The sequence below is a fragment of the Trichosurus vulpecula genome, chromosome 4, assembly GCF_011100635.1.
Source record: "Trichosurus vulpecula isolate mTriVul1 chromosome 4, mTriVul1.pri, whole genome shotgun sequence".
NCBI lineage: Eukaryota > Metazoa > Chordata > Mammalia > Diprotodontia > Phalangeridae > Trichosurus > Trichosurus vulpecula.
This window is the reverse complement of record NC_050576.1, coordinates 63,391,708-63,408,493: the sequence shown is the minus strand read 5'-3', so window position 1 is coordinate 63,408,493 and position 16,786 is coordinate 63,391,708. Positions and strand designations below refer to the sequence as shown.

General features: G+C 38.7%; 1 protein-coding gene across 2 annotated transcripts in view; it reads left to right on the top strand.

Annotated features, from left to right (window-relative positions):
* Positions 1-15,832, top strand: part of KIFAP3 (kinesin associated protein 3) — a 212,944-nt gene extending 197,112 nt beyond the window's left edge. Inside the window, exons 20-21 of one of the 2 annotated variants that reach the window (XM_036756447.1) lie at positions 12,368-12,435; positions 15,356-15,832. In XM_036756447.1, coding sequence (XP_036612342.1) covers positions 12,368-12,413 — 46 coding nt within the window. In that variant the 3' untranslated portion in view covers positions 12,414-12,435; positions 15,356-15,832. The remainder of the gene's footprint in view (positions 1-12,367; positions 12,436-15,355) is intronic. The other variant, XM_036756446.1, reaches the window with a different exon arrangement.
* Positions 15,833-16,786: the final 954 nt, after the last annotated feature.

Here is a 16,786-nt window from a genome sequence, read left to right as displayed (position 1 = left end):
TTTAGAAGTGAAAAGTTAACTTCATTTTGGAATTTCTAGCTAGTTGATGACTTTTTCTTTAAGTGTGATTTCAACTCCCTTTCTATTGAATAGACAAAGACTTACTAACTTACAGACCATATTTTCTTGCAGATGCAGCTTGTCTTTTCTACCAAGGAAAAATCATTGCAGGCCATCTACATGTATCCCCCACAATTGTTTTCTCACTGACCACTAAGCATTCTTTAGTTCTCAAATTTGAAATGAGGACAGATACATCTCCCTTTTGCCTAGTGCTGCGTTACAGGATAACCTCAATAATCTATGATGTTATCCCAACCTCCCTCCAAAATCCTCTTTTCATTTGTAAAATTTCCATCAAAGTTCCTCCCTTACATGTTCCCAGCTCTGCTCTCATGTCCCAAATACCAGATCCTCAGTGTGACACACTCTCTAAGACAGTATAGGTAACACAAGGACAAGGGCAACACAGGGCATAAGTCCTTCACCCTCAAAGTCTCTTCTGCCCCACTAGAGAAGGCAGAAGTTGAAAAAAACAGTATAGGGTACAGAGATGAGGTAGATGTCTATTTTACATAGAGCAGCAAAGACCTTGTGCTGAGCCTATACTTTTTTAATAACTTTCAGGTACTAAATGAATAGGAAATATGCCAAGGATCCTGTATCCAAAGAGATTCTGTTCAAGTGTTTTTTTTTTCCTTAAAGGGAATATGACATCTGACTCAAACATAAGCTAGAAACTCAAAAGATTTCTACAGAATTCATTCAGTTGGACAGGCAGTTCAGTGCCACTTTGATAAGGCAGAGGCTATGATTGGCAGTGGCATTCTTTTAGTGCAGCAACTATGTGTATACTTTTGTGCCCATAGATCTCTGTGAATTATGTAGGGGCTCTGTGAAGGCAGACAAACGGAAAGCATGTGTAAGAAGCATGCCAGGCATTATGAAGTATCCCCTAACTGTCTAGATTCTATACAAGGAGCCAGCTTCTCCTAGATGTTGTTAGGAAAGAACTCATAATGATTTTCATATGTTGTTAAGAATACTAAATGTGTACTGTAGTGTTTTACCTTTTGTTCAAGGGGCTTTGCAAACATAATGTTCTCATAGGAAGGAAGAATTGAAGAGAGGGCACACTTTCATTTTTACAAATGAAGAAATAAAAACATTGACAAAGAAAGTGACCTATCCAACACAGGCAGCCTTTCAATGGAACTGGAAGTTACATCCAGGTCTCTTTTCTTTTTCTCAAGCCACTAAATTGCATTAATTAACTGAAGATTAGAAAATTAGTATATTGTTAGATACTTAGGCACTAGTAGGTACTGTAGCTGCTTAGGTTGATTTAATAAAGTAGCATAACCAATTCGGGAGGTGAAGGAGTTGAGAAACATGAGCACGTATAATCTAAGATTCTAAGGTTAAATTTTGAAACGGTAAGATACCTCTTCACCCAAAAGATTAGGGTAACTGATAAAGGGATGAGGTAAATTAGCATAGCATTTCTTTAGCCATCAAACTGATTTGGAAACACACTTAAGTTCTATTTTAAATGTGGTAATCAGATTTCAGGTCAGAAAAGAAGGTAAGAATTGTATGCATCAGTAATGTCAAATTTAAATAGAAATAGAGCCCTGAGGGACTTAGAAAACCACAAATTTTATTTTTATATATATATAGTGTTGTATTTTTATTTATTTTGCTTAAACATTTCCAAATTTGATTTTAATTTGGTTGGGAGCACTGAGGATTTTTGTCCAATGGTTGGCTAGCATACTGCAAGTTTGACAATTTCAGCCATATATCAGCCCATATTGAATTTAGTTAATATTTGCCAAGTACCCAGTGAGTGTCTAGCAGTGTTTTGGTATTATAGGAAGATGTTACTTACTAGAGAAATGATACAATTTCAGCCCTCAAGGGACTTAGTCTATTAGGGACCACAATTTAAATATATTTACTCACTTTAATCATTGAATTGGGTATTGGCACTATAGGTTCAAGTGGGAAAAGAACAGAATTCCATTTATCGGACTACCTTTCTGTAGACTTACAGTGCAGCAGAAAGTTTATTTGTCCCTTAGTATAGTTGATATTACATATTTTTTGAAGACTAGAGATGCATTTCATTCTCTACTATTTAGTACTATTTTTATTGCCAGTTTAGAGCCTGAGTTCCAGTGGCAGAGATCAATGGTAAATAAGTTGTTAACTATTTTATAACATTAAGGGGTAAAAGGCACAGATGAAATATCATTTGGCCTATGTAACTTTCATACCAGAGTATGACTGAAAGTATCAAAGATTTCTGACCAAAACTGCCCACCAGAAATATTTTTTAAATAAACTGAAAAACGAGAAGTGTAAGGAAATGTCTTGTTGTTTATAGATTTGGGATTGTAGATTTGATTTGGATTCAAGTTTCGAAAATTTGAGTCACAGTTGCTTAGCTGTTTAAAAACAGGTGCTTTGTGTGTGTGTGGGGAGGTGCAATCTTAATTGTTTTATACAAACTCTAGCTATGTGTTTAAAATACGTGGCTTGCTTACAGTTCTAGAAAGTATTATTTTGATTTCTCTGGGAAAACAAAGTCTTCAATAATTTTCAGCCAGCTGATATTTTTATCATAGCAGAAATATATCTTGAGGCTTATAGAATAAAAAAGGAGATAAGAAGAATAGAAAATGGCATAAATTGTGAGAAATGAAAACTTTACGTTAACCATTTTGCTTAAGATGATTACCAGTGTTTTCCTACACCAAAAAAAAAAATCCAAGGCTTTTTCCTTCTAAATCGGTGAAGGAAAATGAATTACTTAATCAACATGCCCAAGGAATATGAACATGTGTGTTTTTCAGGCTTTCAGTGGCATGAGTTTTGCACTGTGGGACTTCAGAAATCTTTCATTTAAGAGAGTCATGTAGTGTGTCAAAAAGGATAGCCTTCAAGAGACCTGCACCGTGTCCCCACTTTGATTCTGTACACGTGGAGGACTTCTGGCTGTTTTTTAAAGGAAGTTGGGGAGTTGACAAAGCCCCCGACTTATTAGTTGTCACGATGCTTTGAGATTCTATAAATACTTGAGCTTGTTCACTTTGACATTGTATTATCACATGGAGATACAACTCTGGGGGAGGTGCTTGAGTTTTACTCACTGGCAGGATCATTAAGCATGTTTTAATTGGACTAAAGGATTTTTAGTACTCTATTAACTTTTGAATTATGTGTGAGGTCATGCACTTTGGAGCATTTCTTATTAATATTTTTAGTACTTAATAGTTCTCTCTATCCTCTCCCCTCCCCAGCCAAGAACCCTCCCTGCTGCTCAGCATTAGGAACATTTTCCTCTTTGGCATGTGCTTTCTAGTTCCCCAGCAATATAAGCAAATTGGAAAGTTCAGCTGTCATTCTTGGAAGGTCATAGATCACACTAGCAGCCTGAGTAATCCAAGAGGTTTTAAGTATCATAGCATTTAGTTTAAAGTGAAATTTGCTCTGACAGGGCTGGCAGACCAATAGGAAAAAGAAATATTTGTGCTTGGAAAAGTGCATCTGTAGAGACCGCGAGTATAACTGATGGCTGGAAGTGATTTCAGTCTAAAAAAACAAATCATTAAGAGAGTGCATAGGGGTAAAATACACAGTTCATATTTTAAAGGGTCTCAAAATGAACCAGCAGCTGAGGTTAGCATTACATAGTAATTAGTTGTAGTGTTCAATGTTTAACCCATTCATTTCCAGATAGTATGGTTAAACAATCAGGAAGGAAAAAATGCCACTTTTCCCTTTGCCTCTTTTTTAAGCTGAGAGCACCATTTTATTCCAGTAAATTCAGTATTTTAAAAGAAAGAAAAGTACTATGACGAATTATGTAAATATGGAACTAGTAAGGACAAGCAACCATTATCCAGATGGCTTGTTAATGATTCAGAGGGTTTATTCACCCAGCTCAGGGGTTACTTAAGCAGTCTTAAGTGTTATCCTGACCTTTGTACCTTACTGATATAAAATGAGACATTACCTGACAGGATAAGATGGCCAATGTCAAGAAGTTGTCACAATTAGCTCAAAAAGTATAAGCCCAAATTGGCATATGCCTACTTTTAAAAAAAAATGTTGTGAGAAACTTGGGACCCATCATGGTTTTTAGTAATTAATTGTTTTGAATTTATCACCGGACAGGCATTGAACACCTCTTGTAATAAAAGAGAGTGGATTTGGAATCAGAGGATTTGAGGTAGAATCCATTTTGATGCCTACACCCTAGTGTAACCTTGGACAAGTCACTTGATTTCGTCTGGACCTCAGTTTTCGCTCATCTGTGAAATGAGAGTTGGGCTAGATAATCTCCAAGATATTTTCCAACTCTTTCTTTAACAGTAGCTGCCAAGAAAACTTTTAATATCTGCAGTTACTTTGTATTGTCACTATTTCTTCCAACTCCAGTATGAAAAATTTTTGATTAATAGAGCTATAAAGTTAGTAAATTCTATCCTGAAGGCATAAAAAAGTATGATACAGAATCTCATTGAAATTCTAGAAGGATAACCATCATCATTAGTACAAATTAGTATTTCAAAAGAACAGCTAAGTTTGAAGGCATCCACCTAAAGGTAAATTTCAGTTCTGTTTCTTGTGAAGATCTTTGAAGTCAAGCTTGTGAAATGTTTATGAAAATGTTTGGGAGAAGACTGTATGATTGCTGTCTGGGTTGCTATTCTGCCCAAAGTACAGAATTTGAAGTCTAGACTTATAGACAGGTTGCCTTTGCATAGGATTAAGGAAATACCTTGTATATGTATATGCACGAATATGTATGATAACTAGATACTTTACATACAGCATGCATATGCCAGATAGATTCTCTTTAACAGATGTTAAATGGAAATTTTAGACACTGTTTTGCAATAGTATTTTATCATGCATCAGTGTAGTTTTTTTAAGTGTCCAAAACAATCAGCCGCTGATCTTCCACTCTTGACATTTTCTAGAACCCTGGAGCCAAAAAACTTTTTGGAAATGACTGATAGATTGATATTCCAGAGATCTGTACCTAAATTACTTTCACATTTGTATAAAAAAGACATTGATTTGCAGAAAAAGTAATGGAAACTACGGCTCGTTCTCTTTATCAATTTATGTATGTTGAGGAATTGTTTGGATTTGAGAATCCTGCCTCGGAAACTTTTTTCAAGCACGTTGTAGTAAAGATGGAGTAACTACTCCATCTAGTGGTTAGATTATAAATTATAATCATTTAGGTTGGGGGGGGGGGGCGGTTTGGTCAAATTTCTTCTACTGCCCCAGCGGTATCCCCAGACATTCTCATTTAAAATAAAGATTTCATCTAGAGCAGAGATGGGGAACCTGTGGCCTTGACACCACATGTGGCCTTCTAGATCCTTGGGTGCAGCCTTCTGACTGAGTCCAAGTTTTATAGCACAAATCCTTTTATTTAAGGGGATTTGTTCTGTGAGGTTTGGATTCAGTCAGAGGGCTAGACTTGAGGACCCAGAGGGCTACATGTAGCCTCGAGACTGCAGGTTCCCCACTCCTGCCCTAGGGGAACATTGTTATATCCAGAAAGATGCCACACAGTCTGCTGGTTATTTCTGTGAAGTGCTGTGGTCTCATATCAGAGGAGGATCATAGGGTCAGTCATTGAGTCCAACCTCTTCATTTTATAGATGAAGGAATGAAGCGCAGAAAGGCTTCAGAGATTTACAAGGTCACACAGGTAGGAAGGGGCAGAACTTCATTTTGGATCTAGCTTCTATGCCTCCAAAGCCAAGTTATTCCTATCCTCTGCTAATTGGGTGCACTCAATGGCTAGCCGATGCACGTGTCAGACTAGAGACCGTTTTCATTTGTCCCTGTGTTCCCACCCTGTACTCCACTGTCCAGGGGGTCTAGGAGATCATCAGTTGAGTGTTCCTTCCAATGATAATTGGTTAACAAAGACTTAGGCACCTGTGGGCCAGGTAGGCAAAAACAAAGCAGTTCCTGCTGTCCAGGGGAAAACAACACAGACACATGTGAGTGTGTACAGAAAAGGTCTCGGCACATGCTTTTAGTGATATAGAGAATTTCCAGGGAGGAAGTTTCCCCTCCTAACACAGATCAGCAGTTATGCTGCACCTGATAGTCTTGGGGGCCTGAAACCTACTTGCTTGAGTCATGTGTTAGTAGTGGTTTTTAGTAATTAAATTGAATTAAAACCAAAGTCATGCTGGCTCCAAGGACATCTCCGTATCTACAGTATCATTCTACCTGCCCACCCCCTCCCGTGTGTGTGTCTGTGTGTATGACTGTGTATGTGAATACATCTGATGTAGACATGGAGCTGTCCTTGGGGCAGCTTGGGTGTATATGTGAAGGTGGGGTTGAAAGAGTGAAAGGTTCTAGAGTTTAAAGACTAGTGAAAGTACAAATTCAAACGCATTAGAATTTCTATCTTTAGTCTTGATATTTACTCAAATCATCCCAATCCCACTTCACATAACTATTAAAATAATCAGTCAGTTGTAGACTAGACAAAATGTGAAAAGTTACACAAGAAATGTTAGGGTAAGCCAAAGAAATGTGGCCACACCCAAGGGAATTAGAGTCATTTAAGACACTGAAACAAATGTGGCTTTCCAACATATCCTTGAAGAACTAAATGGGAGAGGCCTTAACCTTAGCCAGTTCTCCTCCTCTCTTCTCCCACTTTAACCTGAGGAGGACCTTGTGAACTTTGAAGGGTTCAAAGGACTGTGGACCCTCCCATCTTCCCTTTGGTGGCCTAGCCCCATCCGCAAATGATGGCATTGTCTTCATGGGAGCCAGGCACAGGCAGATGCAGATTCACGAATCATGCTTGAAGGAAATTTCTTGAGCAGCCCTTGGTTGAGAAGAAGCCAGGAGCTGTGAATTACCCCTTTGTCACATGTGCTTTTGAAGCTTGAGTCTGCTTTCTCTGGACCCTGTATGCATTTGCGAGAGAGGGTACCACAGACTGCTTGGGGGTGGAGGGGAGGAGGGGAGGCTGTACCGGCTGCTCTCACTTTACAGCTTTAGCAAATACTCCTTTTCTGAAAGCCACTTCCTACTTGCTGAATAAATGATTCTCAGCTGATAGTCTTGGGGGGGAAGCACATCAGTGAAAACATTAGAGAATCACCTTTGCCTCTTCAGGGATAGCTGTAGAACCCTGAGGGAGGGGACAGAGATCAGGTTTGAAGAAGCTACTATTTGTGAGAGGCAGAAATGAGCAAGGATATTCTATGCATAGGTAACAGTCCATGTGAAAGCAGAGATGGGAAATGGAATGTCATGTGTGAAGATGAGCAAGAAAGCCAGCCTGACTGGAACATCAGGCAGGAAAACTAGAAATGGAAATGAGCCTGACAAGACATGAGTGACAGTCAGGTTGTGTAGGGCTATAAGTGCCAATCAGAGGAGTTTGCATTAGGAAGCCACTAAAGTGTGTTGAGCCCTCAGGGTACTGACATGGTAAGACCTATGCTTGAAGAATTTCACTTCGGGCCCTGTGTAGAAGGTGGCTTGGATGACTAGTTAGGAGGGCTGGTCAAGAGGTTATTGCACTGGTCCAGTTGAGAAGTGTTGAAGCCTGACTAGATCAGTGGCTGCATAAGCAGATGTTTTGGAAGCACAATTTATAAGACTTGGGGAAGCTACCCCTATCTCTCCATCCTGCACAACCCTGGTCCATTATTTCCTATAAACTCAGCACTGGAGTGTACCTAACGTGCCACACATCCTAGCTCCCATCCTGGCCATGCTGCGTAGATGCCAGTGAAGCAAGCAAGCTATCCATCAAGTTCCTTGTATTCTTGCCACACAACCAGTTCATTGTTTTTTTCCAATTATACATTTTTCTGATGGCATCCTTCATATCACTTTTCCCTCATAATTTCACATCTATAATTTGGTAGAGCCAGCTGATGCCCACCATGAACTTCTTTTCCGTTACTCTCTGGGTGATCCTCAACTGCAGTTTTTTAAATATTTGTATTTCTTGATTTAAAGCCATATAACATCACCAGAATGATTGTGTTTAAAAGATGGGCCTTTATCCGAAAGATGCTTAGATTTATTTTTTAAAAATTATTCAGTTTCCCAAAAGCTATTCAGTCCACTTTGCTCCAGTTTAACTCTGGATCCAGGTTATTGTCCATTTGCGGTGTCAATTATAAATCTGTGTACTGATGGATGAGCTCTATAGATCATCTCTCCAAAAGTATTTCATGGTCTGGACAATAGGCATTCTTTATCTACTTGGTTTTTCCTGTATGGCTGGTTAGGCCAACCTCTTTTATGTGAACACAGAACTCATTTGGAAGTCTCTGAACGATTCTAGGGCTTAAATATTAGTAAAAGTATAAATTTAAGACTCATGAGAATTTGTCTTAAATGAAATTGCTCATATTCCCTATGCCTCCCTCAAAGAGGGAAAAAAATGCCATTCATTTTTCAGAGGTTCATGTATTTGCTTCCATTAAAGTACTTCTATAATACTTAATCATGGCATATAAATGACCCTGGGTTTTTTGAGGCCATGCGTGCAGAATATAATCTCTGGAAAGTTCCACCAAGATGGAGAGACTATAAGCACTCACTGACAGATTGTTATGAAAGAACCTACCTATTCTCTTCCAGGTGTTACATTTTCTCACCTACAACATAATAAACCAAATTACCAAGATTTAGTGGGATTGTGATTTGTTGTGGTAGAGTATCCACAATGATATGATCATAGATTTTTAAAAATATTTATGTCTTTGATTAGGGCAAAACAAAAACATCAACCCTAAAACAGAAGTTTAACACTGAAAAAAGTAAACTCCCTAATCAATAAGATTTAAGCTTTATTTTATTTTATTCTTTATTTGATCTCCCTAAGATCTGCTTATCCAATTTGCAGATGGCTAGAAAGGGTAGCTAACACTGGATTATAGAGTCATAATCCACAAAAGTCTTGACAAGGCTGCATCATTGGATCTAAACTAATATTATGTCTAATGAATGCTTGTAGAATATAAGATGCAATCCAGAAGAAATAAACAAAGTCTGGCACTCGTATTCAAAAACTCAACTCTGTATGTAGCAGATAGGGGAGGTGTGATTAGACAGCGGTTTGTTTGGGAAAAACAACACCGATGACTTGTGGTTTTAGTGACCTTCAAGCTCAGTAAAAGTCAGCAGAAGCAAAAAGGCGAATATCATCTTGGGTTGCTCTAAAAGAGGCCTAGTGTCCATGACTAGGAGGAGGATGGTCCTGCTGTACAGAGACTGTCCAGAGCGCATCTGGAGTATTGTGTTCACTTCTGCGGAGGACATTTATCAGCTGAAAAGTTTCCAGAGGAGCCTGACCAGGATAGTGAAGGACCTTAAGTCCGTGTCATCCGAGGGTCAGATGAAGAAATTGTGGAAAAGAGAAGGTGCAGGGAAGACTAGATAACTGATGAATCAGACTTGTTTGACCTCAGACTGCAGAATGAGGAGTGATCCTAGAAGCAGCAGAGACAAATCTAGGGAAAATATCCTCCCCTTGTGAGGGGTCCCTAAGAGCATGGGCCATGCCAGGAGGCAGTGGGCCCCTCACTGGGAGTTTTCAGACAGAGGCTGACTGACCCCTTATCACATAGGTTGTAAGGGGGGATTCCTCTTCAGGTATTATTCGTTGAACTAAATGGTATCTAAGGTACCTAACTCTGAAATGCTTTAGTTTCGGTCCTCTGGCAAATAAACAATTGAAGAAGTGATTGCGCTATCTCAGCACACTATTGGCATATAGTTTCTTATGGAAGGAAGGAAGGAAACAAGCTTTTATTAAGCGCCCACTGTGTGCCACACACCATGCGAAATAAGCACTTTACAAATATAATCTCATTTGATTCTCACAAACAATCCTCAGAGGCTTCAACTTCATTTTATGGATGAAAAAAAACGAGGTAGATGGCAGTCAAGTGACTTGCCCAGCTAGTAAGTATCTGAGGTTGGATTTGAACTCAAGTCCAAGCTACTGTATTCACAGTACTACCTATCTGACTCCAGAAAACTCAGCCTAGAGGCACTATAGAGGTTAATCAGAGTACACCATAGACCGCATATGGGGTCATGACCCACAGTTTAAGAAGCACTGAAGTGGTCACAAGTGGAAAAAGTTTAAGAAGCCCTGCTTTATAAGAATGGTCTCCAACTCAAATGGGGGTGAAAGGGTGGGGGTGGAACACTAATCAGTCCATAAGGATCCCTGCCTGCTGTTGACTTAGTTTTAAAATGTAATGTTACCTATGTTTGATTGTATTTTTATTTTATTAAGTATTTCACAATGACATTTTAATCTGGTTTAGAACAAACTCAGGAGTATCGAAGGGGCCCCATTCCTCCTGAGGGCAGCCTGTTTATATACCTCTACTCTAGACTAAAGTCATCTCCTGTGAAGAATCACTGTGAATTTATATTCTTTTTTCTAAAAATCTAAAGTACTGTAGCACTGTGTTATTTTCTTATATTATTCAAATGAAGTTTAAAAGTTTCACTGTTCCCCATTTACATATGGAAAGATTGACACAAGTTTTTGTCTTAGGAAGAAGGGAATCAAAAAGATGCTGACAGGCTGGCTCAATGGCCAAAGGCGAATTTGAATAGGCATAGATATATTCCTGCATCGGGCTAAAAATAATTATATTAATACAAGGGGGGAAAGAGTCCAGAAATAATGAAAAAGATGCAGCAGCATCAGTTGATGACAAACAAGCTTAACATAAACCAAACAATATGACATAACTGCTGAAAAAAAGCAAACAAACAAATGAAATATTAGTAAAGTGATAGTGTCCAAGGCGGGCTCCCTTGGGTGGGGGTTGGGGGAGGAGGTATGTGCTAGAAACCTGGAAGAGAGAACAGCTGACCACCTGAACCCTCTCCACCTTCCCTTTAGGCCAGAAATATTAACAGTCGACCTCATTCAAATATTCCTAACCAGTAGAATTTGGGAAATACAGAAGTGGAAGTGGAAGAAATCTCTGCAAAGTTCCCCTTTCCAGTGATACTGCCACTCCCCACTTATAAGCAGATAGTCACAAAATTTAAAAAAAATTGTATCAAGAGGCAGAAGGAAACAAAATAGCATTATATCACAATTCTGGGTCATGCGACCAACAAGAGGGTGAGTAGAAATTTTCTCTGATCCTCAACTCTCAGACCTCTCCAAAGAACAGCATGAGAAATAAAGGGCTTTCAGCTCACTCTGTGGTCTGGTCTAGGACATCAGGAATCCTAATTTAGGCAGCAATTCAATGAAGTAACAGCAGACAAGGCCAGTCGCTAATGTCCAAGTCACACCTCCACACCCACCACATTGAAGGTGGAGCTGTACAAGCCAACCCAGAAGCTTGCAGAGGAAAGTAGCAGATGCCCACTGGGAAGCAACCCTCTCCCAAAAGTCTCTATCACCTCAGTTACCAACAAACAGATCCCTCCTCTGCTGCAAGTAGTTTCAGGTGTTACCCTCAGTGGTGGATTCTCCTTTAGCAACCTGTCAACTCCGTCCGTAGATCCCCCAGGATTCTCTCTCATGAGGTCTCTCTACCAGGGAAAATCTTGCTCTGACTTTCAAGACACAGTTACCACCACAACCAGGAAGACCTTCAGAACACAGTTTCCCCTGCATTATAATTTAAATTGTAAAATGTCAAAGCAGGGAACTCTTCTCATGAGACCTAGATCCCTCTTCCCCTATCCCTCTAAACCTCTGGCCTCACAAAAATTTGCCAGTGAATAGAAGGGAACCCATCACTCTTTTCTGCACAGGAGTCCCTGTATTAATTTCAGGTTCAGATATGACACCCAATCTCATTGCCTACCACCTTGATGGAAAGGAATCTGCTGAAGAGCTACCAGACTTCCTAATTATTTCTTCTGTACCATAGATTTTGTCAAAGGCAAGTAGGTGGGATTACTCAAATCACCATAGATAGGCTGCTGCTACCAGCTGTATGTAGGGAGAAGGGAGAGGTAGGAGAAAACTGCTTTCTGGGACTTCTCCAGCATGCATTCCTTCAGGGGACATTCAGAATGTAATTGGTAGAAGGGTGGACTTGGGACCAGCCTGTCGTTGGAATTGTTCCAGAAGACTCTAGATGATCACCTTAATCTCGAAGATCTCTTGTCCTAAAATTCAACAAGAATTGACTTGAAGTCAGTTATCTATGTTTGTTCCTAGCATCCACTAAGATGCCTAATACTCATCATTTGTTTTGTGTTTATATCACTGACTTGGGATTATAAAAGTAGAAAAGAAATCCATAGTCACTGTAATCTAACATTAATAACATGATAATGCTTTTCGCTTATGCAGCACTTTTCATCCAAGGATTTCGAAATGCTTTACAAATATGCACTAAATAAGCCTAACAAACAGCTGAGGTAGGTGATCTCCTTTTATAGAAGTCAGGCAAAGACATTTGGCAAGAGGCTAAGAATACCATAGATTCATTCACCTTTCCCCTGCCCTTATCACTGGCTGGTATCCCTCCTTGCAATGTGCTGCTGCATGTAAAAAGGCCTCTTTAATGTCTGGATTTGTTTTTCTGTGTTGCAAGCATACATATACTTATACATACATGTATATTATATATGTATGTGTGCAATATTTTTTCAAATTATTTCTGTTGACTGTAGATTTAGGATCATAATAAATGTCTTTTTAAGCAAATATTTCAGCCTTTTTAATTTTAGAGAAAATTTTAAGTCATTAATTAGTCTGCTGCTAGTTCAATGCCAACTGGACTTCTAAGGCTTAATTTATAATGTAAATTGTAGACTAACTGGGATATACATTTATATTCTTAGACATATTAGATTTTAGATAATGTAGTTGGTGTTGAAGTATCATTTTTTAGCTTTAAGAAGGTCCTCTTTTTCTCCCTTTACAGTCACTATACTCAGGTTTAAATATCAAGAAAAAAAACCTATTGAGGCTTTACCTCTTCTAATGAACAATATATTATTTGGGTTATATTCTCAATACTTCCAAGGAAGTACATTGATTTATGATATTTTCCAGGTATAAGGAACCCAAAGTCTGAGACCCAGACATTGAGAATGAGGGTTAAATTATCTTTAAAAGAATAATCCTAGAAATAATAAATAGGAGACAGAGACTGAGACTGAGATTTCATTACTAAAGGAACTAATTCCCAGATGAGGAAACTCCTTCTAGTGATACAGTGGACACCTTGCCTGAAATTTATAGTTGTAGAGAATTCCTTAAACAACAGAGGAGGTGACTTGTCCAGGGTCACACAGCCAAGTTTTAGACTCCAAGCCACTATCCCCCAGCGTGAATAGATGATCTCCCAAAATGTATTTTGGCAATTATTTTTAAACTTTTATTCCCATTAAAATTTTAATCATTTGTTGCTAATAAGTAGCAAAATTACTTTGAGTTTCACACTTCTCTGACTATATACAACCTCTAGTAAAGATGTTAAAATGTAGTTAGTAGCTAAAATAGAAAGAGAGAGAGAGAGAGAGAGAGAGAGAGAGAGAGAGAGAGAGAGAGAGAGAGAGAGTATAGTGAGGCACTTGGATAAACTATAAATTATATAAACAATGCTTTAGTAACCAAGAATTTAACCATGTGCATGTTTCTTATCCATAGTAGTGCCTTAGAACAAAGTATTTTAGCACTCTTCCACAGTCCTATTTCCCTTCTGTTGTGAGTAGACCAGTCTTTTCTCTACTAGTAAAAAGATGCAGTGTGATGACTTACTCCCAGGATAGATGCATTTCTAAATCACTATCCATAAAGTGAATCTTTAAAATCATATTTTCCTGTTGCCTTTTTAAAATAATTAGAGATGTGCTCCAGAGTCAGGGGATGAGTGTAAGGGGGAAAACTGGTTCCAAGTCATAGTAAAAATCGTACTGTTAGATTCTACCAACTTTTTAAAATTCCATATTTTAAAGAGAAACTTTTTTAATTTTCTAGAACATTTATCAGAATAAGCAAATGTACAAATAAACATGGTGTGAAATATAGGTCATAAGATCACTATGAAAGGAAAGAAAAAAATACATTACAGAACATGCTGAAAAGCCAGATATAAGGGGCAAGCATAGCCTATATTGGGGCATATATATAATTTGTTTTACATCAGAAACCATACTCCCCTGAGCCCTGAAAACAGAGAAGTATGAGAGGGAGATGTATTTTGTATGTTACTTGGTATGTAAAATTTAGTCCGTCATGGTCCATACCCCAAGATAGAAATTTTCTTTTAAAGCCCGTACCCCTGTCATTGTTATTTCTACAAGGATTTCTTAGTTAAGGTGTGGAGGGGGGAGGGGGGAAAATGTTTTTTTGCATGGATTTTTTGTTAGTATTTTAACAAGTTTTTCTTATGGTGAGGGCCAAGCAGCAGGATGTTAAGCAATATAAAATAATTCATTTACATATTTTTCTGTAAGTCTGAGTTTTTCTATAGTGGGTTTCTTTTAAGGGTGGAGGGTGGGCAGGGTAACAGCTGTGCCAGAACCCACTGCATGAGCTCTGCATGAGCATGTTGTAACCACTCCATTTGCCTGGCACAGTGAATACTCTGCCCCATTGCTGTGTGTTTCTTTGATTGTTCTGATAATCAGGAGAACAGATTCATTTCCTAATAATTTGTTGATAATCAGAGATCTCTTTTAAAAATAACAAAATTCTCTATCCTTTAGGTTTTCCATGTTTGCCACATAGCAGATTAGCTTTTGGTTTCTGGTTATTAACATGCAATGAATTTGTCCAGAATCAACGTTTTTCTTTTTATCAGTCACAAGAAGAAATTTACTGTTTCATTACATTATGCTTTAAACATTAAACAGGCTTTAAAAATTACACACACCACAACTTCCAGAGGTCTGAGTGTCAGAATTCCTTGTCCTAGTCCTCATTCCATTGTCTTATTGTAAGACTTAGCCCTCCTTTGCTGAGAGCTGCAACCCTTCAACATTGTACATGATATACTAATAGTTGGCTAGTAATGCCAGCTTCATGTGGGCCAATATATTATTAGTACAGCTTGACAAAACTCCCTTTCCTGCACTTGCTTCTGTTCTGTCCACTAGAAGAAAGCTATTGATACTTTCTGGAATATAAAATCTTAAGTTAAATTGTTGAAGCTATGCTTTATCATGTACATTTAATGAACAAAGAAATTCGAGCAGAGAAAAAATGAGTCAGTTAATGAGTCCAAAGATAAGTATCACCAGTAGGAATAGAACCTTGGAATCGTAAAATACCAGACCTCTTCTTTGCGCTGAGACATAATAACTGTGATTTTTTTCCCTCTTCCTTTAGTCATGGAGTGGATGGTTTTGGCCAGCCAGTTGGCATCCTTGGACGCCCTGCCACAGCTTATGGATTCCGCCCTGATGAACCTTACTACTATGGCTACGGATCTCGCTAAAAGTCACCCCTGCCCCGGTTCCTTTTTGATGTGTCCTCCCAACTTGCTAGAAAACAGTATGTGTTTAGCTACTTTGGACCTTGGCCTGGTAATGCATGTTGATACCACCGCAGGTCTGTGTGATGTTTCCTTTTTTATATGTTGTTAGCTGATGGTTAAGCCCAACTCTTTCTTCTTGTGTTAATGTTGCTGGTGGTGATATAGTTCACACATCAGGCTAAATTTTGAGGTTGTACAGTATTTGCCATGGGATTTGAAAGTAAATGTTAAAAAGCTACTGGACTGGAAAGTAAACACTACATTATGTATATTAAGCAATTAATTTAATTTCTATTAAAAACAAGAAGCTCACAGTGCTGATAAACAAGCCAAGTCATGTGTTTGTATTTAATGCATTTCATTAGTAATCACATGGTTATGCAATTTATGTATGATTTTTCTTTCCCTTTCTTCCCTGGTTATATCCCGAGTATGACTTTGAGATTCACAGAAAGAGGTGGTCACCCTTTATACCATGCATGGTCTGAGACCACTTTCCCAAAGCTGGCTACTGTGTTGTCAGGGAGTAATGGGACAAATTTGCAGTTTTCAAGCTCTTTTCTCTTGTTTTTTTGGGTCGGGTTTTTTTTTTTTTTGGTAAGTTAGAAGATTTTGCCCATCTCCAGTCCACCACAACATGGTGCATTTTTGAGTTTATTAAATATGACTAGATGGTTTTAAGCAGAAAAAGAGATCATCTATATTCACTTGTCCCAGCTTCTTTCTTGTTAAGTGGCAATTAAGTTGGAAGAGTTTCTTGGTTTTAAATTCTCTCCATTTCCTTTAGTTCAAAAGGTGCGGCCTGTGTAGCTTATGCTCTGTGTCCCCATCCAGTCTCTTTCATCCAGCTTATACAGCACTTGATCATAAGACCCACTGAATTGAAGCTAGGAAATATAATCTCTAATTTATTATAACCTTTCTCCACTGGTTTGTGTTTCAAGCTGGGAATCGCAGATTTAGATTTGGAAGTAGGGAAGAATTATCGTCTGTATGCTGAGTTAGAGCAGAACTGAAGCAATAGCTGACAGCAAGCCCTGCAAGGCTGGCAAAGTGCTTTCCACACACAGTCTCACTTGAGCCTCACAACCCTAAAAGGGGGGCCTGACAGGTGTTATTAGCCCCTTTTATAGATGAGGAAACTGAGTGTTGATCACTTACGCTATGCTGACATGGCATCTATACGGTGACACTTAACACTGTGACATTAACATAAGTCCAGCAAACCCTCTACAGCTTTGCATTCTCCAGGCGTTAGACCCTAGGGCAGACTGACCTGGGAC